The following is a 20759-nucleotide window of genomic DNA, read 5'->3' as shown; positions in this document are numbered from 1 at the left end:
CTCGGGTGCCCATCATCTTGGGATACAGAGCGTGGTTCCCTGGCTCTGTAGAGCCATGCATGAGCCATCCCTGGCTCTGCATCAACCAAGGGTGGTGCACGCCTGTCATCCCAGCGGGGGCGGGGGAGTGTGACAACGACGGACCGACAGGACAGAAGGATGAAATTTGAGGTTAGCCTTGGGTACATAAGACTGTCTCCCACAAAAACAAAGGCACCGGTGGGCCCGTTCAGAGACACGTTCTTGCCGAGACAGGTCCTGAGCCAGAGCTAGGGAGAGGAGCTCTTTATTGGAACAATATATACAGCCACGGGTAGTTCCCATGAGACCCCTGTGTCTGCCGGCACCAGCTCCCCCGGTAGGTTGTGTCCAGTCCAGGCTTGGGTCGCCAGCTGCACGGTGGTCACTCCTGGATGTTCTGGCCTATCCATCCCAGCACGGCAGCCACTCGAGTGTAGACACCTGGGAAGTGGGGCCTGCCGCAGCCATAGCCCCAGCTGGTGACTCCCGTCAGCACCCACTGGCCAGATGGCTCCCTGCAGGCCAAGGGTCCTCCAGCATCGCCCTGAAGGGAAAAGCGCTCTCAGACCGGCAGCCCTCTGGGACCAGGGAGGACCCCACGTGAAAAGATGCCAACCAAGGTGCCTCACTTTTGCTATGTGCGGAATGGGTTCGGTGCTAGTGTGTCCGGGTCCCCAGGACCCAGTGTGTGTGCTGTGCCCATGAAAGCCAGTCAGGTGCTAGGTGATCGCCAGTATTCTCCCACCTGGCCATCTTGTTCACCCGCATAGGGAGCTGTGTGTATGCGTTGTCAGCGAGGCCGACTCTGGCCTCAAACTCGGTGATCCTCAGTCTCCTAACTTTGAGCTACTTAACCCGGTCAGGACCCTCCTTCCAGTAGGATGCAGGGGTTGGGAAGCCCCCATATTGTCTTTGAACAAGCAGTTGTGACAAGTGATGTCCCCAGAGTCAAGGGTGGCTGGGCCGGAGAGACTCTTTGGCAGACTTGATAGGAAGGTGCTTGTCACACAAGCCTGAGGACCTGAATTAAATCCCAGAACCCAGGTGAAAATCCCCTGCTCGCGGCAGAGACAGGAGGGTTCCTGGGACTTAGGGATTCTCCCGGTGCATTGAGACCCTGCCTCAAAAGACCATAGTATGGCAAGGCCTGGGCTATGGAGAGAGCCCTGGGCCCCACCCACTCACCGAGCAGCTGTCCACACCCCCCTGCGGGAAGCCTGCACACAGCATGCGGCTGCTGATCTGTACCGGGTAGAAGCGACGACACGTCTGCTCGCTGAGGACGCGTACTGCGGCCTTCTGCAGCTGTCGAGCCATGGATCCTGCGGCAGCGAGGGAGGGAGTGGGGTCGTGCCCGCATGTCCCCCTCCACCACCACCACCCCACCCCTTCCCAGCGCGCACTTACCTCCCTCCCGTAGCGAGCCCCAGCCTGTGATGACACAGCGCGCGCCTTCTGGGGGCCGCGCGGGCCCCGGCAGGCAGATTGGTCGCACCAGACGGCTGCGGCGCACTGGACCTGCCAGCTCCAGCAAAGCCACGTCGTAGTCCAGGGTGTAGAGGTTGTAGAACGGGTGGCGGTAGATGCGCGCCACGCGCTCCAGCTGGCCCTCGGCGCTGCTCAGGAACGGGGTGCCCAGGAAGGCTGCCCACTGCATAGGGTCCCCGTAACTGCAGGGTGCGTGTGGGCAGAGTCACTGTCCCAGTGGAAATGGGTCTCTCTGTCCCCCTACCCAATTCGGGTTCACACAGCCACGAGGTGTGTCCCTCTGAGGGAACATCCATCAGCTGGCACCATATCCAGCGCTGAGGATGGTCCCCCCATTCCTGCCCTCCAAACCCTCTGGAGACCTGACACAAGGCTCTTGACCCCTCTCAGCCACCCAGTAGAAATGGGGCTGCTGTGTGTGTTCACACATGCGCGCGCGCACACACACACCACAGTCCGACCAGCACAGAGCCGAGGGAATACCCCAGCCTCCATGGCGCTCAGCCCTCCAGAGTGGAGCCTGCTGGCCAGCACCTCAGACACAGCATGGGAACGTGTCCCTTTCACCCTGTGCCCCACAAGCACATGAGCACACAATGGGGGTTCCCTTTAGGAAATACACCCTCTACGTCTAGAGCCCTGCCAGGGAGATGGTGCCTTCTGTCCGGTGGCCTTGGGGACTGGAGCCGAATTGCAGAGGTGGGCTGGGAACGGGCAGATGGACCCCTCAGATGGACCCCTCACCGAGACAGGACTCACACGTCAAAGCAGTGTGCCGCGGACAGAAGCCATCTTTCGGCCACTAGTACGGCCCCGCAGCGGTGCTCCCTGCGCCGCAACCACAGACTCACTTGCCAGGGCCACTCCCCACGCGAGGCCGAGGTGCCGCCCACGATCCGGGTCAGAGCCCCTGGGGGTGCCAGGCCACAGTCTGCGGAGAGCAGGGATCCTGTGAGCTCCCTCCGGGCAGAGGGTCTTCTCCCGCTCTGTGACTCCGGGTGACCTGCCCCAGCTCTCCCATACCCACTGGCCTCTCAACGAATCCAGCACAGAGCTATCCCCAGTGTCCTGTGGGAGGGGCAAAGGGTGGCTTCATGTCCCCCCAGCTGGCTCCTCTTTCCCAGAGCTGGCCCAGCCTCAACGAATTTAAAAGGAGCCCAGGGAAAGGTAGATCCACCGGCCCCAGAGGAGCTCCAGGAAAGACACAGGAGGCAGACTTAAGTCCCTCAGCCCTTCCCATAGTGAGTGGCCAGCGCTGGGGTCCCATCTTGGGGCTTCCCAAATCTCCAGCCAAGGCGCTTAAAGGTCACTGTATTGCCAGGTTCAAGGTCAGATTGAGTTGAAGGCAGTGTGGAGTCACCTGAGCTGTGGCTGTTCCCTAATTCCAAAAGGTGGGACCGTCACCTTCACCAGGGATCCTGAGGCACAGGGAGCGCTTCTGGTAAAAGCCCTGCTGTGACCCCAATGACCCACGCCTTCTGCATGTGACCCCAACTCTGCCCTTGTAGAAATGTCACAGTGGAGTTAGGAGCAGCGCCCCAGCCATAGCTGGAGTTAGAATAGGACGTGCTTGGAACCAATGAGGTCTCCCCCAGGACCTTCCAGAACCCAGCCTGAGCCAGCGCCCCAGCAGGGAGCCACGGCTGAGGTGGCTAGACGTGGGAGCACTTGGAGGACTGGAACTTTGCGAGAAGGAGAGACAAACATGGCCCCCTTACCAACTGTCCAGGGACCCAAGGAAGGGGACCCTGGGGCCTCTAGATCAGTGTTTCTCAACCTGTGGGTCGACCCCTTTGGGAGTCTACTGACCCTTCCACAGGGTCACCTAAGACCATCAGAAAACACAGATGAGGGACTGGAGAGATGGCTCAGAGGTTAAGAGCACTGACTGCTCTTCCAGAGGTTCTCAGTTCAATTCCCAGCAACCACATGGTGGCTCACAACCATCTGTAATGAGGTCTGGTGCCCTCTTCTGGCATGCAAGCATACATGGAAGGAATGTTGTATACATAATAAATAAATAAATAAATAAATAAATAAATAAATAAATAAATAAATAAATAAATAAATAGAAAACACAGATGATACATTGCGACCATAAGAGTAGGGAAATGACAGTTATAAAGTAGCAATGGAAATAATTTCATGGCTGAGGTCACCACAGCCTGAGGACCTGCATTAAAGGGTTGCGGGGTCAGGAAAGCTGAGAGCCACTGCTCTGGATGCTCATACCACCCATGCAAGAGAGGGGTGGGATGGGACCACAGAGCGGACGCTGGCCATGTTGTGCTCTGCGCTGGGTCTTATTTAATTTGATCATTCCTAGCCATGATGAAGGCCAGAGACTCCAGTACCCTGACCACGCCCCCAGCCCCTCACTGGGGATTCTAGGCGGGGCTCCACCCTGACCACGCCCCCAGCCCCTCGCTGGAGGATTCTAGGCGGGGCTCCACCCTGACCACGCCCTCAGCCCCCTCACTGGGGGATTCTAGGCGGGGCTCCACCCTGACCACGCCCTCAGCCCCCTCACTGGGGGATTCTAGGCGGGGCTCCACCTCCAAATCAAGCCTTCATCCTTCTTGGTGGCCAGTTGCCCATACTAGCCTTCAATGCCTCTCATAGCCCAGACTGGCTTTGGATGCTACCGTCAAGTGGCTGAGACAACAGGTGTTTCCAACAGGCCCAGCCCAATGTTTTCTTTCTTTTTTCTTTCTTTCTTTCTTTTTTTTTTTTTTTTTTTTTTGAGACAGGGTTTCTCTGTAGCTTTGGAGCCTGTCTTGGAACTAGCTCTTGTAGACCAGGCTGGGCTCGAACTCACAGAGATCTGCCTGCCTCTGCCTCCTAAATGCTGGGATTAAAGGCATGCGCTACCATCGCCCGGTTGCCTGATGTTTTCTTATCAGGACAGTTTACACTGGGGAACCTGCCTCAGGGACCTCTTTTTACTAAAATGCCTATGTATAGACTGTCTTCAAACAGTCACATTCTGCGGTCTTGGGGGTTGAGTGAATCTGGGTCATGTGACAGCCCTTGTAGGTCTGACTGTCACAGGCCTGTGGAGCTTATGCATGGCGGCAAGTGAAAAAAATATTGGATCCTACCACCGCTACCAGGGCCCTGGGACTGGCAAGAGCCCTGGTGGGTGGAGGGTCATCCTCCATGGCATTTCCCGTTGGCGCTGCCTCTTTTGGAGAGTTGGAGGAGTTCAGGACGCAAGCTCCTGATGACAAACTGCAGTAGGCCAGGACTGACAGAGGGGTGGAGCGGACACGGGGTTCATGGGTCCCCAGTGGCTCTAACACTAGACCCTAAGAGGTGCGTGCAGCAGCTTTGACCATAAGCGGTGGCCACAGTAATGCTGGCGCCCGGTGGCCCCGTAGCCTTTTTCTCGGCAGAGGGTGATTTTATCGCCTTCCAACTCTGCAGCTCTGCCACATTGGAGCTGAAATCCAAGTCCCCCACTGCAGGCCCATCCATGGAGCTCCAGCTGACCATGACCCCAGGGTGTGGCTCAGCAGGAGGGTGCCCCCCCAATGCCCGCCAGGCCCTGGGGTCTATGCCCTGTGCTAACAGAATGAAGAGAGAGAGAGAGAGAGAGAGAGAGAGAGAGAGAGAGAGAGAGAGAGGTAGCCTGGTGTGAAAGCAGGCTGTCACCTCAGGACTCAGGAGTTCAAGGTCAGCCTTGAGTTGTTTGATCTTGCACAAGCCTCTGACCCCAGCACGGAAGGCAGCAGAGACAGGAGGATGGCTGGGACTCGTCTGCTGCAGCTAAAGCCCAGAAGCTCCATGCTCAATGAGATACCTAGCCTCTTTGGTGGAGGGGGATACAGACGCCCCCCTTTGGCCTCTGCATGCACACACATGTGCGCACACAAATGGGCACGAGACATCTTCACACAGGCACACACAGTGGGACGTGGGGAAAGGGCCCTCTGAAGGCCTGGCAGGCAGCCACAGGGCTCTGGAATTTGGGACAATATGTCTTCAGGGCCATCATGTCTAACCCCAGCAGTGCCAGGGACCCGCTGGCATTACACCACGTGGTGTCACCGTACCTGGCAGCTGGGAATGTGTGGTGGTGCCCAGGACATTCAGATCTGGCGTCTGTGCCCTGGTGGTGGTACTCCAGGCAGATAGTGTTGTGTTGGATGTGCTAGTGGTCACCCTGCTGGTGGCCCTGGGGGTTGCAGGTCTGCTGGTGGTAGCCTCTTGGAGAGTGAGGCCAGCCGTTCTGGGGGGCTGGTTTGGGATAAGCCCTGTGCTGGAGGTGTGGGGGCGAGGTGTGGAGCTGGGGCCTGAGGACATGGCCTTCAGGATCCAGTCCTTGAGGCGTGTGATACGTGCGTAGACGCCGGGCTTCTTAGCTTGGGCGCAGCCAATGCCCCAGCTCACGATGCCGGCCAGGTAAAAAACACCGGGTGTCTCCTCACATGCCAGCGGGCCACCAGAGTCACCCTGCAGGAGAAGGACACCACCAGGCCTTTGTGGGACACCCATCCAAGGAATAGCAAGGCTCCACTCCCATCGGACTTCAGGCTTTGCTGGGTGACCTTAGATCCCGCCTCCCCCCCCAAGCCTTCATCATTCAACTCTTGCTTTTTTGAGTGCCGGGGGTAGGATCCAGGGCCTCACACACGCTAGGCAAGTACTCATCACTGAGCTGTGCCACCCACCTGGCAAGAGTCGACTCTGCCCTCCAGGAAGCCAGCACAGAGCATGCGGTCCGTGAGGGAGAAGTTGTACAGGGCCCCACACATCTTCTGCTCTATGATGCCCACAGACGCCTTCTGCAGGATGTCGGGCTTGGTGGCTGCCAGGAAAGAGAGCTCAGAATGCCATCTGTGACTCCTCCCAAGCAGGGCCACCAGGTGCTGGCCCTGTCCTGGAAACAATGACCATATCCTACAGGAATGTTTGTTTGAGACAGGGTCTCACTGTGTAGCTCTGGCTGTCCCAGAACTCACAGTGATCCTCCTGCCTCTGCTTCCCAGGTGCTGGGATTGAAGGAGTGCGCCACAACCGCCCGGCTATCATTTTCTCCTTGTGGGGCTTTGCATATGTTAGGTGAGCGCTCAGAACACCCCTAACTCTTGGGCTTTTGAGGGTCTCACTATGTAACGCAGGTTGGCCTTTGATGCCCCGGCTCTGAGACTGAGGACTGGGAAGACAGCTGCAGGCCACCATTCCATTGTGACACAACTGTTTCACAAAGGGTTAGAGTAAGGGTCCTCACCCCACGGGTCATAACAGTAGTGAAATTACACTGATGAAGTAGCAACAAAGTAACTTCATGGTTGGGGTCACTCAACATGAGCAACTGTGTTAAAGGTCACAGCACGAGGAGGGTTGGGAACCACGGACCTAGAGCATAAATATTTTCAGCTTATTCTGTTAGTGAATGGAGGTGCAGGGAGCCACGTGACAATAAAGCTTTATTCATACCCAGTCATGTGGCTAATGTGTCAGCACAGATATTTTTTTTGCAGTCATGGACACCTGGTCGACGAATATGTAAATTTATTTATTTATTTTTGTTTTTGTTTTTGTTTTTTTTTTGAGACAGGGTCTCTCTACGTAGCCCTGGCTGTCCTAGAACTCAGTATGTAGACCAGGCTAGCCTTGAACTCAGAGATCTGCCTGACTCTGCCTCCTTAATGCTGGGATTAAAAGGCTTGAGCCACCACTGCCTGGTGAATGTGTCAATAAAATGCTATTTGTGAGCAGAAATGAGGGTTCATATGTAGCCCCCAGGAGACACTGAGTGCCTCTTAGGATATGGAATCAGCACAGCCAAACGCCATCCTTCCCAGACCCTCTGGACCCTGCTCACCATTTCCCTCCTGCATGTTGCCCCAGCCTGAGATCATGCACTTCCGGCCCACAGGGAACTTGTGGATGGCCAGAGGGAGACAGATGGGCTGGATGTATTTGTTGAAGACCAGTGGCTGGGCCAACTCCAGCAAGGCAACATCAAAGTCCAGGATGCCTGGGTTGTAGCGGGGATGCAGGGCCACCCTTCGCAGCCCCAGCTTCACGGGGCTCCCGCCAACACCCAGCAGGGACGTGGTGCCCAGGTGCGCCTGCACCTGTTCTGCCTTGGTGCTGTAGAGACAGGACCTCAAGATGCCTGCCCTGCCCCCTCCCAGCCCACACCCACACCCATGGAGGGTCCCTAGGAAGGAGACCCGATGGAGGGTGCATTCTTAGGGCTTTGCTTTTGGTCACTTTGGCCAAGACCCTAGCAACTTCTTTGTTCTGCTTTTCCAGACAGGGTTTCTCTGTAGCTTTGGAGCCTGTCCTGGAATTTGCTCTATAGACCAGGCTGGCCTCGAACTCACAGAGATCCCCCTGTCCCTGCCTCCCGAGTGCTGGGATTAAAAGTGTGCACCACCACTGCCCGGCTGACCCTAGCAGCTTTATCGGTGTCATAGGTCAGACTACAGGCCTCAGCTGCAGAGCCCAGAGGGCGCAGGTTTTGGCCTGAGACACCCCTGTAATTCAGGCAGTCAGGAGTAAGGGCTGCCTGGTTTGGCTCTGTCTGGTGGTTTATTCTGAGAGAGAGTGTCTGCTATCAGGGCTCTGGGGACGCCTTACTGATTGAAACAGTGGGCGGCAGAGAGCAGCCAGCGGTCTCCCACCACGGTAGCCCCACAGAAATGTTTGGATCCTTCCTTCAGGCTGGCCTGCCAGGGCACCTCCCCAGACACGGCGCTGAGCCCACCCACAATCCGAGTGGGCTTGTCCATCGCGGGTCTGGCCCCACACTCTGCAAGAGAGGAGAGAGGAGAATGGGGTCACCCGTTCTGGCCCCCGAGAGACCTACATACAGACAAACAGACAGACAGACAGACATCAGCCAGGTCACCCAGGGTGACGGGGCTGGGGGTATACAAGGGAAACAGGACAACACCCAGCGGGAGTCACAGGACCCACAGAGTCAGTCACATCTACATGGTGGCACATGCCTGTCATTCCAGCACTCAGAAGCTGAGGCAGGAGGATTGTTCTGAGTTTGCTGTCCAAGAAGGGAGAGAAGGAGAAAAGAGAGGGAAATGGGGCTGGCTGGGGTAAGGGAGAGTCACAGGCTGCTGAAAAACAGGAACAAACCACAGGGAGAAATCCTGACCATGAAGGAGGCAGAACTCACAGTCCGAGTGCACCAGGCCCGGGTCCCCGCCCCCAGCACCACAGAATAGACACACCACACACACACACACACTGATGAAACCAGAAGAGGCATATAGAGACGGTGCCCAGCAGGGCCACACTGGTCACTTCTTGCGGACCCCGTGGGTCACTCTGACTATGTTGTCTTTGCGACTTCATTTTCAAATGCACCTACATTACACTTTCAAAACTTAAAAAATGAAGCCAAGAATCGTAGTGGAGGCCTTTAATCCCAGCACCTGGAGACTGACTGAGGCAGGAGGATCTCTGTGAGTTCAAAGTGAGTTCAAAGTCAGCCTGGTCTACAAAGTGAGCTCCAGGTCAGCCAGGGCTACATAGTGAGACCCTGCCTCAAAAAAAAAAATTAAATTTAAATTTAAAATGTATGCCTGAAGAATGGCCACCCTACAAGGTTGTGCTCTTGACAGACATCAGCAATCAATTGCCAATCCCCTAGCTAGTGCTTCACGGTGTTGGACTAGATGTCCAAACATCCGAGAGGAGTTGCTCCGGACACCACTCACACAGGCGCAATTGATGCAAAAGCAAGAGGATTTTTGTTCTGTCATGACAGGCCCTTCAGGTTCGGGATATGAAGGACAACGAGAGCCGTTACAGTTCATCTTTTAAAGCAAAAGCCACAGACACAAGGGGGGGACCTGGAGGTTGTTTTCCAACTTATTGGATTGACTTATTCAAAGGGTTACTAGGAGTGATTGGTCTATTCCAGGGCAGGAGAAGAGCTGCGTGGTCAGGTGATAAGGGAGAGCATCTGTGGTCCATCCTGACCTTGGTACAGTGACTAAATCAATACATCAGGAACTGAGTCAACATCTGTGGGTTGTCTTTGCCTCAGTTCCCAGAATGGAGTTATGTTTGAGATTATTCACAAGGACACAGGGGGATGAGCAGTCCAGCATGTGTGTGTGGGCGACTGTCCAGTTTTCAAATGTTAAGATGCCTCAGACAATGTCTTTAGAGCGGAGAGGCCTCAGAAATGCATTCAGAGTCTTTCGATGGTAGATGTCAATAACCAACCACCATTTCCCTCCCAGTCTCAATAGTGATACCAATAATAAATCGTTTATCTCCCATCGAGCGCTTTCACGGCAGACATCAATATTCAGTCACCAATTTCTCACTGAGGATTCAAGGCAGGCATTGTCAATCAATCGCCAATCCTCCATCTGAGGCACTAGTCATCAAACCTGATAAATTTTGCTGAGTTCAATTCCCTGGAACCAGAGCAGTGCATGGAGAAAGCCAATTCCTGCAAGTTGTCCTCTGACCTACACAGGCACTTCCCCCTTTCCCCCCAAAAGAAACCAGGAACCAGCTGCCAATCTCCCACAGTGTAAAACCAGACAGCAGCAGCTGATCACAGCTGGGCCTGATGGTACACGCCTTCAATCCCAGTCAGAGACAGGCACATCTCTATGAGTTCGAAGCCATCCTTGCACACGAAGAGTTCCAGAGCAGCCAGGGTTACACAGAGAGACTCTGTCTCAATTCCATCAAAAATATCACCAATTACTTGCTGTCTATCATGACAGACATTGGCAGTCGATTACCTACCCCTCACCTGGTGCCTCAAGATGGGCAATTAAATGCCCATCAGACATTGATAGTCAATTACAGATCTCCCTAATTTATGCAACCCCTCCTGGGAGGGGCCTGTCGCCCCGTAGTACCTTGTGGCTTGGCTGCGGTGCTGGGGTGTCGTGGTGCTGTGCTGGGGGCAGCCGTGGGTTTGGCAGAGGTGCTGGGCACTGGACTCTCGGAACTGGTCTGCCAGGGAGAGCTGGGGGTGACAGGCGCAGGGGCCGCCGTGGGACCCACAGCTGTGCTGGTCACCTCCAAGATCCAGTCCCGCAGCCTGGTGACGCGGGTGTAGACTCCCGGCCGCCGAGCTTCCGCGCAGCCGATCCCCCAACTCACTATGCCAGCAAGGAAGAATCTTCCAGAAGGCTCCTCGCAAACCAGAGGTCCTCCCGAGTCACCCTGGAAAACAGCATGAATGGGGGGGAGGTCCACAAGGGTCGCCAATGCACACACAAGCCAGAAGCGCGGCGCCAGGGCTGAGGCTGTGCCCACAAGGCCCACGGCGACACCGGCTCTGTGGCCCGCAGTGGGGACTCCCGGCAGAACCACGGTTGCAGGTCTCCACGCAGAGCAAGGATAGCGAAAGTAAAGTCATCGTCATTCGTGCTGGGTGCCGTGCACACCTTTATTGATTCATTTATTTAGATATTTGATGCATGAATATTTCATCTGCCTGTCTGTGCACCGCCTTTGTGCCTGGTGTCCTCAGAGGCCAGAAGGCATCATATCCCCTAAAACTCTTAACCAGGGAGTCGTCCCTCCAGGAGGCAGAGGCAAGAGGATCTCTGTGAGTTTGAGGCTAGCCTGGGCTACAGAGCAACGCCAGCCAGAACTGCACAGAGAAACCCTGTCTCAAACACAACAGTAAAAACAGTGACTTCCATTTTCATAACACACAGTCAGCCGCAAGAGTTCAGACAGGGGATTGAGACAGAGCCTCAAGTAGCTCAGGCTGGCCTCAAACTCCCGGTGTAGTTCAGGATGACCGTGAGAAGGCCTGGCAGCCCACCTGGCACGAGTCCACCTTCCCGTCCAGGTACCCGGCACACACCATCCTGTCGGTAAGAGAGGGGCCGTACAGACTGGCACACAAGCTCTGGTCCAGCAGCTCCACCGTGGCTTTCTGAAGGACCTCTGGCTTCACCACTACCCAGAAGGTGACAGAGAAAAGCAGGCTGAGAACTCAGGACCCCAGCAGGCTCTCTGAGCCCGGAGACTGGAGACCACTTCCTGTTCGCTTTCCCAAGCTTCCCGGGGCCACCCGCTCCTCACCCAGAGGCAGCGTCCACCCGAGGATTGGGCTCCTCATCACTTCTCCCCACTGGTGCTCTCTGCTCCCGTGACATCTGCTTCCTCCTGCCAGGCCCTCAACTCCGACTTACCCAAGGGAGAACTCACTCTCAGCCCCAGTAAAGGGCACTCACTCTTGTTCTCCTGGCTATAAGCTTTTTTTTAAATTTTTTGTTGTTTTCTTTATGAGATGGGGTCTCTTGTAGCCCAGGCTGACCTTGAACTCACTTCCTAGCCAGAGTGACCTTGGACTTCATCTTCCTGATTTAAATTCTTAAATTCGGGGATGACAGTTGTGTGCTTTACAGAATTTTTTTTTTCTTTTTCCTTACCTGAGGTATTGAACCCACACACTTCCACATGGTAGATAGCTACCCTGACCATGCCCCCAGCCCCTCACTGGGGGATTCTAGGCGGGGTCCCACCCTGACCACGCCCCACCATGCGTTTAGTTTTCTTTCTCAAGGTCTTGCTGGGCCACAAGCTCCTATTTCTGGGCTGGACAGTGGCAGTAGGGGGTGGGAGGATGCAGGAGGGCTTACAGAAGTCCTCCTTCAGGTAACCCCAGCCCGAGATCAGGCACTTCTTGCGTGGCGGGAAGACGTGAGTGGCCGCGGGGAGGCACGCGGGCTGTACGTAGCGACCGAAGGGTAGCGGGCGAGCCAGCTCCAGCACCGCCACGTCGAAGTCCGCGGTGTCCGCGTCGTAGGCAGGATGCTTGGAGATGTGGAGCACGCGCGCGCGCACGGTGCTGGCCTCTGAGCCGCTCAGGTGCACGCTACCCGCCTGGGCCGCCCACTGCGCAGGGTCCTGGAATCTGGGGAGCAGCTTAAATGAGGGGGGAGCTCAGAGCAGTAGGCAAGGAAAGACAGTCAAGGATGCGGGACTGCGATTGCGGACATCTCTGTCCTCAGCCCAATATCAGGATGCAAGACTAGCCAGAGGCCTCCGTGTACACAGACGGTTACGGCCAAGCCTGTTTACAGCCAAGCCTGTCGGCCTGAGTTCGATTCCACATTGGGTGGAAGAAACGCATCAGCTACTGCAAGCTGTCCTCTTACACACACGCGCGCGCGTGCTCTGGCACGTGCACCCACACGCATACAGACAAAAAAACAAACAAATGAAAAACTGAGTAGGATTGCACACGCCCTTGATACCAGGACCTGTTAGCTCAGGGACAGCCTGGTCTACAGAATGAGTTCCCCGACAGTTACATAGTGAGACCCTGTCTCAAAATTAAATAAGTAATAAATGAAAACGAATGTAGACTGGGATATGGGTGGGTACCTGTAACCCCAGCACTCAGGAGCTGAGGCAGGAGGATTATGAACTCCTGGGAAACCTAGTGAGCCTTGTCTTTTTTTTCTTTCTCAAGACAGGGTTTCTCAGCTGGGCGATGGTGGCGCACGCCTTTAATCCCAGCACTAGGGAGGCAGAGGCAGGCGGATCTCTGTGAGTTCGAGACCAGCCTGGTCTACAGAGTAGTTCCAGGACGGGCTCCAAAGCCACAGAGAAACCCTGTCTCGAAAAACCAAAAAAAAAAAAAAAAAAAAAGACAGGGTTTCTCTGTGTAAGAGTCCAGGTGGTGTGCCACCACCGCCCGGCTCTGAGGTCTTTCAAAATTAATTAATTAATCAAAAAAAGAAAAGAGGACCTGGAGAGACTGCTCAGTGGTTAGCACACCAGTTGCTCCTGCAGAGACCTGCTGTTCAATTCTCCACACCCTCGTACTGGCTCACGACCATCTGTAACTCCAGTTCTAGGGGATCCAACGCCCCCTTCTGGCCTCTGTGAGCATCAGGAATGCACATGGTGCACAGACAGACTGACAGGCAAAACGTCCAAACGCTTAAAAATAGATAAACCAGGGGGCTGGAGGTTAAGAGCACTGGCTGCTCTTCCAGAGGTCCTGAGTTCAATTCCCAGCAACCACATGGTGGCTCACAACCATCTGTACTGAGATCTGGCGCCCTGCTCTGGCGTGCGGGCATACATTGAGGCAAAATGTTGCATACATAATAAATAAATAAATCTTAAAAAAAATAGATAAACCAGAAGAGAAGAGGAGGGGAGGGAATGGAAGAAGGAGGAGTGGACTTTAAAAAAAAGAAGACTGTGAGGGGAGGAGCAAGGAGGGGGAGAAGCAGATGGGCGGGGCTAAGTGGTGGGACTCACTCATTGAAGCAGTGCGCAGCAGACACCAGCCACCTGGCGCCGATGATGGTGGCCCCGCAGAAGTGTTCATGGTTCTCGCGAAGGCTGACCTGCCAGGGGAACTCCCCGGGGGCTGCCTCTACACCACCCACGATCCTGCCAGCCGACCTCCAGGCAGGCTGCCAGCCGCAGTCTGCAAGACACAAGGCCACTGACTGTAGCTCTGGCTGTCTTGGAACTCGCCTCTAACTCATAGAGATCCGCCTGCCTCTACCTCCCGAGTGCTGGGATTAAAGGCGTGTGCCACCACCACCCAACATAATGTCTTTCTTTTAAAACAGACTCTTCCCAGCCCAAGCTTCCTTGATGCTCTTCCCTCAGCTCCTGAGAGCGTGGATGACGATGTCTGCACCACCAAGCACCGTGGGGCACTTTCTTGACTCATAGCTGTTGATGCTGGAGGACTGAGCCTTTTATCACAGCGGCAGGGAGCAGACTAGAACGCCGCTGTCGTCTTCCCGCACAGGCTGAAATTGCCAGACACAGTGATGACCACTCCTTGCTCAGATCTGACCAGTCCTTGTTCCTGGCACCATAGAGCTCCAGGCTGCCTACACCTGCTTGAGTCTGAGGATGGTCCCCTCTGGATAGCCATGCTTAGCTAGCGGGTGGCTTCCTGCCCTTTACATCGCCAGCCTTCCCTTTGACCCTCCCATTCAGCGCGAGCCCAGAGCGCCCCAGGCCCCAGGCACCACGCACTGATTGCACTGAGCCGCGACAGAGCAGGGCGAGCACAGAGCACCCCAGGCCCCGGGCACGATGCACTCACTGACCGCACTGAGCCTCGTCAGACCGGTCAGAGCAGTCCACTCTGTCATCACACTCCGGGTTCTCTCGGCTCACGCACTGACTGTTTGCACAGGAGAAGGTGTTGGCGGGGCAGCGGCCTGGGGACAAAGAACCCAGCTGGGGGCAGCAACTCACAGTGTCCACTGGGAACCCCCACAGCGGGAAAACCTCTGAGCTCTTTGCTTATCTCTGGGGACAGGGCAGGGCTAGACACCACGGCTGGGTGTAAGCCCTGAGCAATTTGTGTGAGGCTTGTAGACCAGGCTAGTCCTGAACCCGCTACATAGACCAGGCTGGCCCGGAACTCAGAGACCTGCCCGCCTCTGCCTCCTAAGTGCTGGGATAGAAGATGTATGCCACTATGCCAGGCTAGGGCCACCTCTCTCTGTTTCCTGACTGCGGACTCAATGTGACCAGCTGCCTGCCACTGTGCCCTCCCTGCCGTGATGGACGGTGCTAACTGTGGTCAGAGCAAACCCCTGCTCCTTTAAGCCGCTGTGTCACCATAACAGACCAGTGACGGAGACAACTTTCAAAACAAATACTGGCCGGACATGGGGGTGCATATTTAACCTGAGCACTCAGGGGGCAGAGGCAGAGCTCTGAGTTTGGGGTCAGCCTGGGCTACAGAGTGAGACCCTGCCTTAGAAACAAAGCAATAGCATTCGCTGAGGCAGGGATGGCTGTGGACAATACTTGGTACCTCGCTAAAGTCGGCCCCCCACCCCGGCCCACGCCTGCGATGTTATGGTCCCCAGGAAGCAGGGGCCCGCAGAGGTCACACGCGGGATTACTGGAGAGAAGTTTTAGGGATCTTCGCGGGAAGCGGAGCTGCGGGCAGAGGCCAGTCCTACCTGACTTTAAGTCCCTTTCGGTCACCTGACTGTCACACCTTCCTGAAGCAGAACAGACAAAATCAAGTGAGAGCCAGGCTGAGGCAGGAGGACTGTGCCTTTGAGTCAGCCTGGGCTATATGCAGAGTTCCTGTCCAGCTTCCCCTCCCTCGGAGGTCAGCTGTGTGAGTGCAGCCGGCTGCAGTCACCTAAGCTCCAACACTAAGTCTGGCCTCAGCCTGGCTGGTCTGGCACTAAAGAGCCACATGAGGCTAGCGGCCACCCTCCTAGTGGGGAACACGCTGTCACTGAGGAATGTTCTAGAAGATGGCACTGAGGTGGTGGTCACCAAGACCCCAGCGATCATGTCAGGGCCAGGGGACAGTAAGGTCTAGGTGACAAGCGTCTCTAATTGACTCTCCCCTTCTTTTTTGTTTGTTCGTTTTTGTTTTTTTGAGACAGGGTCTCTCTGTGTACTCTGGCTGTCCTGGAACTCACTCTGTAGACCAGGCTGGCCTCAAACTCACAGAGATCCTCCTGCCTCAGCCTCCCGAGTGCTGGATTAAAGGCGTGAAGTCATCATGCCCACTTAATTCCGGAGTTTTCTGTATGTCTTTGACCATAACGAACCAAGGACGAGTAAACCAGGGATGCGAGGGGGCTCTTACTGCCAGCCGCAGGGACCACAAAAGTAAGGTGTTTACAGTCTGCCCCATACACAAAGGCAGCTGACCTCTATCTCCAAGGGTGTGGGAAGCCGGGTGTTTTCCCTCCTTCCATCAGAGGGGGAGATTTTTTTTTAAAAAAAAAATTACAACAATTATGCAATTTGAGCTACATCACACACACACACACACACACACGCACACTTTTATCTCCCAGACAGGGGCTGCCACCCACTTACCTGTCAGCTCCACTGACACAATGGTGCCGTAGGCAGCAAGGGAAAGACCGTGGCCCTGCAGCCTTGCTTGGATGCCTTTTTGCAAGATGTCCTCCTCCTGGTCCAGGCTCAGTGGTTGGAAGGCTCGGAACAAAAAGTGGAGCCGGAAATGCACAAAGATGCTGGAATTTCCATCCCTGCAAACATGACAGGGCCTTGGAAGCAGAATGCATGCTTGCTGCCAGAGTTTTCCAGAATCTTCTGGGATCTTCTAGAAGGTTCTAGAATTATCTAGAATCTCCATAGTGTCCACCAAGCTTGCTGTGCACTCACAGAAGGCCTGACTCACCTGTAACTGAGCACAGTGCAGCCTGTGCAGCTTGACTCTAACTGTGTTTCGTGGAAACTGCTCACAAACTGAAACAGACAAGATCGGGGGGATGCTGAGCCACGGTGAACCGGGGCCACAGCACCACCTACAGGGTGGGGAGAAGCACTGGGAAGGTAGTCATGAGGAAACACTCTTCCATTAATAAATTAACAAACACACACAGTGCAGTCTATGCACACAATTGAGTATTACTCAGCCCTGGAAAAGAATATAAGACTATACACCACTTCCATGTTATAAACTCAAAGATTGAAAGCAACGACTCAATTACAGACACCCCATAGGTGCACAGGGCACAGCACCGCGAGGCAAGACCAGCTGAGTATCTGTGTCCACAGAGATGGTTTACGGAATGGATGGCTGGGTGGGTGGATGGATGGGTGGGTGGATGGGTGGATGGATGGATGGATGGATGGATGGGTGGGTGGGTGGGTGGGTGGGTGGGTGGGTGGATGGGTGGGTGGGTGGGTGGATGGATGGATGGATGGATGGATGGATGGATGGATGGGTGGGTGGACGGGTGGGTGGATGGATGGATGGGTGAATGAAGGAATGGATGAGTGGGGGTGGATGGAGAGTGGATGGTAGATACACAACATGGTCCATTCCCACACTAAACTGGCATGCAGCAATGAACCGATCAAGGCTCTGACACATGACATGGCATGTTAGAGACCCACACAGCATGGACTCCATGACAGGAAATGTCCCACAGAAGCACTACACGTGACACATGACCACAGCATTTAGCAGATAGAGTCTGTCCATCCCACAGACTGACCTCCCCTGTTGCACACCCACCCAGCTGCCTCCTTCTCTGTCCCGGCTGCACTCACCAGTGTCTGCAGAGCAGGCGTGAGGAGGCGGTAGTAGTCCGAGGTCTCCTGCTGGAGAGAGCTGCTGAAATGGATTCCATGCAGCTGCGCCGTGTGCTCCACATGCACCCCCTGGGCAGAGAGGAAGGCTGCGGGCGAGAGGGACCCCCCGTGAGCCTCACCTGCTGAGCCTCCACACACAGGAGACCTGACCACACCAGTGTGCCTTTCCCGAAGGACTCTGGGAGACTTCTCCTGGGACCCCAGATATAGCACAATGCTTATAGAGGCCAAGGGACCTCGGGTGCCCCAAAGTCAGTGACACGATAGTTGATGGTCCCACAGGAGGCCTTGCAGTGTCTCCTGACCACTTTCCTAGGATGGGACTGCAATCACTGTGAAGCACAGAGCAAATCAGGGGACCTCAGAACCTCTGCCCTGTTCATCCGTAGCCACACTCCCGGATGCCTGCCTTCTTTGATGACAGTCACGTGTGTGAATGTCAGGCCGCCAACTGACTGGTTCTCTCGGTCCTCATCTTATTCTGAGGTGGGGTCTCTTACTGAACACAGGGCTCACAGATTCTCCTGTGTGTTCCCGCTACCCCAGCTCCGAGACTGCAAGAGCCTGTCAGTACAGCGTGCTTTTTCCGTGATGGCTGTAGATTGGAACTCAGTGTCTTGCAAGGCAGACAGTCTACAGACCTAGCGATCTCTGTCCCCTCTTTTGAAGCAGGACTTTGCTTTGTACCCTGTGCAGACTTGAATATTACTGTCTTCCCGTCACAGCCGTCCCTGCCTGTGTCACCATGCTTCCTAAATGGAGTGTCTAACTGTGACTTACACCAAACAAAAAGAAGTAAAGCACAACACAACTGGAAGAGGTGGGGTGCTCTGTGTGGCAGCCTTTCTGGAACTCCAGTTCCAGGGGGCTGACCTCTCTTCTGGCCTCTGTAGGCACTGTACATTCATGGTGCACACACACATGCAGGCAAAACCCTCACACACGGTCCCAGGTTCCAACAGTCTCAAAATTCTTGCAGCCAGGCACAAGGGCACACACAAGGACAAGGTGAGGGATAGGTCCAGCCACTAGAGGGCAGAAGTCAGCCATGTCAGGCTGCAATAACAACCCATAAGGACCAGAAAAGTTTAGGAAATACTATGTATAATTGGAGAGCAATTAGTTTATTCTTTTGCCAAACAAAAAGGTATCCCAACTTGTGATCATCATCACACTCACACAGAATAACCATTTTAACAGGCTGTGGCTGAGCCACGCCCTAGGCAGGGACTGCATCCTGACCACACCCCCAGCCCTCTCTGGGGATTCTAGGCGGGGCTCCTCCCTGACCACGCCCCCAGCCCTCACTGGAGGATTCTAGGCGGGGCTCCACCCTGACCACACCCCCAGCCCCTCACTGGAAGTCTCCAGGTGGGAGCTCGACCCCTAAACCACACCTTTGTTGCCCTGACTGATCAGGAACTCGGGATCCTTCTGTCGCGGCCTCTCTGGTTCCGCCACCCCAAGCAGCTGTCACGACTGGCACACGACCATCCCTACTCCATTTGCCCCCAATGCTGACCACTTCTGGATTCCTTCCAGGTGGGAAAACATCACCCACTGCCACTTCTCACTCACCCAGCACATTCTTGGACTTCGGAGCCTGTCCTTGCCGGCTGCTGGCTCTAGTTGGATGCTCAGGACACCTAGGATTGTCCTTTGGAGCGTCCCCTACTCCTGCCACTTACCCAAAAGAACTCCTAGGGAGAGGACAACCATAGTGATGGCCACGACTGTGGTGACAGCCGTCCGACGGCAGCCAGAGTACAGAGCAGGGACAGGAACGTGCTTCGTCATCTCCGACACAAGTTGTAAGTCTGGTGCAGTGGGCTCCATGGCTCGGCAAACTCAGGGCTCCAGCTAGAAGCCTGCAAAAAATGGATGGAGCCACCCTTGGTTTGCGCCTACTGGGAGGCCAGGGACAGGACAGGCCCATCCTAGCCACTGTAGCCCAGTGAGGCCAGGGAGGAGAGATGGAGGACACACCCAGAAAAACGTGCCAATTATTTGGGGGTGCAAGAGATATCAGATGGCTGTGCTCTCAGAGGAAGGGAGTTCAGTTCCCAGCATGCACAGGGAAGCTCACAACTGCCTGTAACTCCGGTTCTGGAGGATCCGACGCCTCCTTCTGGCCTCTGTGAAAACTGCACTCATGTGCACACAGACACATTAAAACACGTTGGTTAATTTCTCACTTACTGACCAGGTGAGTGTGGCTGTCACATGCAGCAGACACAGCTCTGTAGGTAAACTTCGTCCTGCAGTGCATCTGCACCTGTATCAGACTCTCGTGAGGCGGTGGGGACTTTTTTTTTTTTTGGTCAAAAATTACTCTAGCTGGTTTCATCCCAGCGTTTGGAGGCCGAGGCAAGAGGATCTCTGTGCGTTCAAGGACTAGTTCCAGGACAGGCTCCAAGAAAAAAAAAAAAAAAGAACAAACTCCCCTCCCCCTTTCGAGACAGGGTTTCTCTGTAGCTTTGGTGCCTTTCCCGGAACTAGCTCTTGTAGACCAGGCTGGTCTCGAACTCACAGAGATCTGCCTGCCTCTGCCTCCCAAGTGCTGGGATTAAAGGCGTGTGCCACCACCGGCCGGCTCCCCCCCCTTTATTTTTTAAAAGACAGAGTTTCTCTGTGTAGCCCTGGCTGTCCTGGAACTCATTCTGTTGACCAGGCTGACCTCAAAGTCAGAGATCCTCCTGTCTCTGCCTCCTGAGTGCTGGGATTAAAGGCGTGCACCACCACCACCACCTGGCTAAAACAACAAACTTAATAAAACAGATAAACACATGAATACTCCTTTCTTTCTTTCTTTTTTTTTTTTTTTTTTTGGTTTTTCGAGACAGGGTTTCTCTGTGGTTTTGGAGCCTGTCCTGGAACTAGCTCTTGTAGACCAGGCTGGTCTCGAACTCACAGAGATCCACCTGCCTCTGCCTCCTGAGTGCTGGGATTAAAGGCGTGCGCCACCACCGGCCGGCCTTGAATACTCCTTTCTTAAAGACATAAAAGAGCTGTCAAATTTCATCCCGAGACCCACGTGGTGGAGGGAGAGCGCTGACTCTTGTCCTCTGAGCCCTGACACTCACGGTAAAGAAACAAACGGCATCTCGCCCAGAGGAACCACACTTGGGCCCCGGTGTCCCCCAGTCTTCTGGAAAAATGCACACGCACTCGAGGAATTGTCCTGTTTTCTCTTTCTGGGT

At 55.0% G+C, this 20759-nt stretch overlaps 1 protein-coding gene across 2 annotated transcripts; it reads right to left on the bottom strand.

Moving 5' to 3' along the window:
- Nucleotides 1–403: 403 nt before the first annotated feature.
- LOC130876254 (transmembrane protease serine 9) lies at nucleotides 404–19395 on the bottom strand. Of its 2 annotated transcripts, XM_057772753.1 has the most exons (18): nucleotides 19248–19395; nucleotides 17518–17645; nucleotides 16640–16707; nucleotides 16312–16487; nucleotides 15429–15470; nucleotides 14559–14672; nucleotides 13747–13918; nucleotides 12111–12385; nucleotides 11288–11424; nucleotides 10368–10677; nucleotides 8104–8275; nucleotides 7340–7611; nucleotides 6183–6319; nucleotides 5565–5964; nucleotides 2269–2440; nucleotides 1429–1691; nucleotides 1207–1343; nucleotides 404–565 (listed from the first exon to the last, which is right to left on the bottom strand). In XM_057772753.1, the coding sequence occupies exons 1-18, from the start codon at nucleotides 19393–19395 to the stop codon at nucleotides 404–406; spliced, it is 3285 nt and encodes a 1094-aa protein (XP_057628736.1). The 2 variants fall into 2 exon arrangements, with proteins under 2 accessions (XP_057628736.1, XP_057628737.1); XM_057772754.1 differs by lacking the exon at nucleotides 16640–16707 and having other exon boundaries at nucleotides 16312–16454; nucleotides 17519–17645.
- Nucleotides 19396–20759: the final 1364 nt, after the last annotated feature.

Source organism: Chionomys nivalis, chromosome 6 (assembly GCF_950005125.1).
Source record: "Chionomys nivalis chromosome 6, mChiNiv1.1, whole genome shotgun sequence".
Taxonomy (NCBI): domain Eukaryota; kingdom Metazoa; phylum Chordata; class Mammalia; order Rodentia; family Cricetidae; genus Chionomys; species Chionomys nivalis.
Note: the sequence above shows the minus strand (reverse complement) of the source record. Positions and strands in the feature narration are given on the sequence as shown.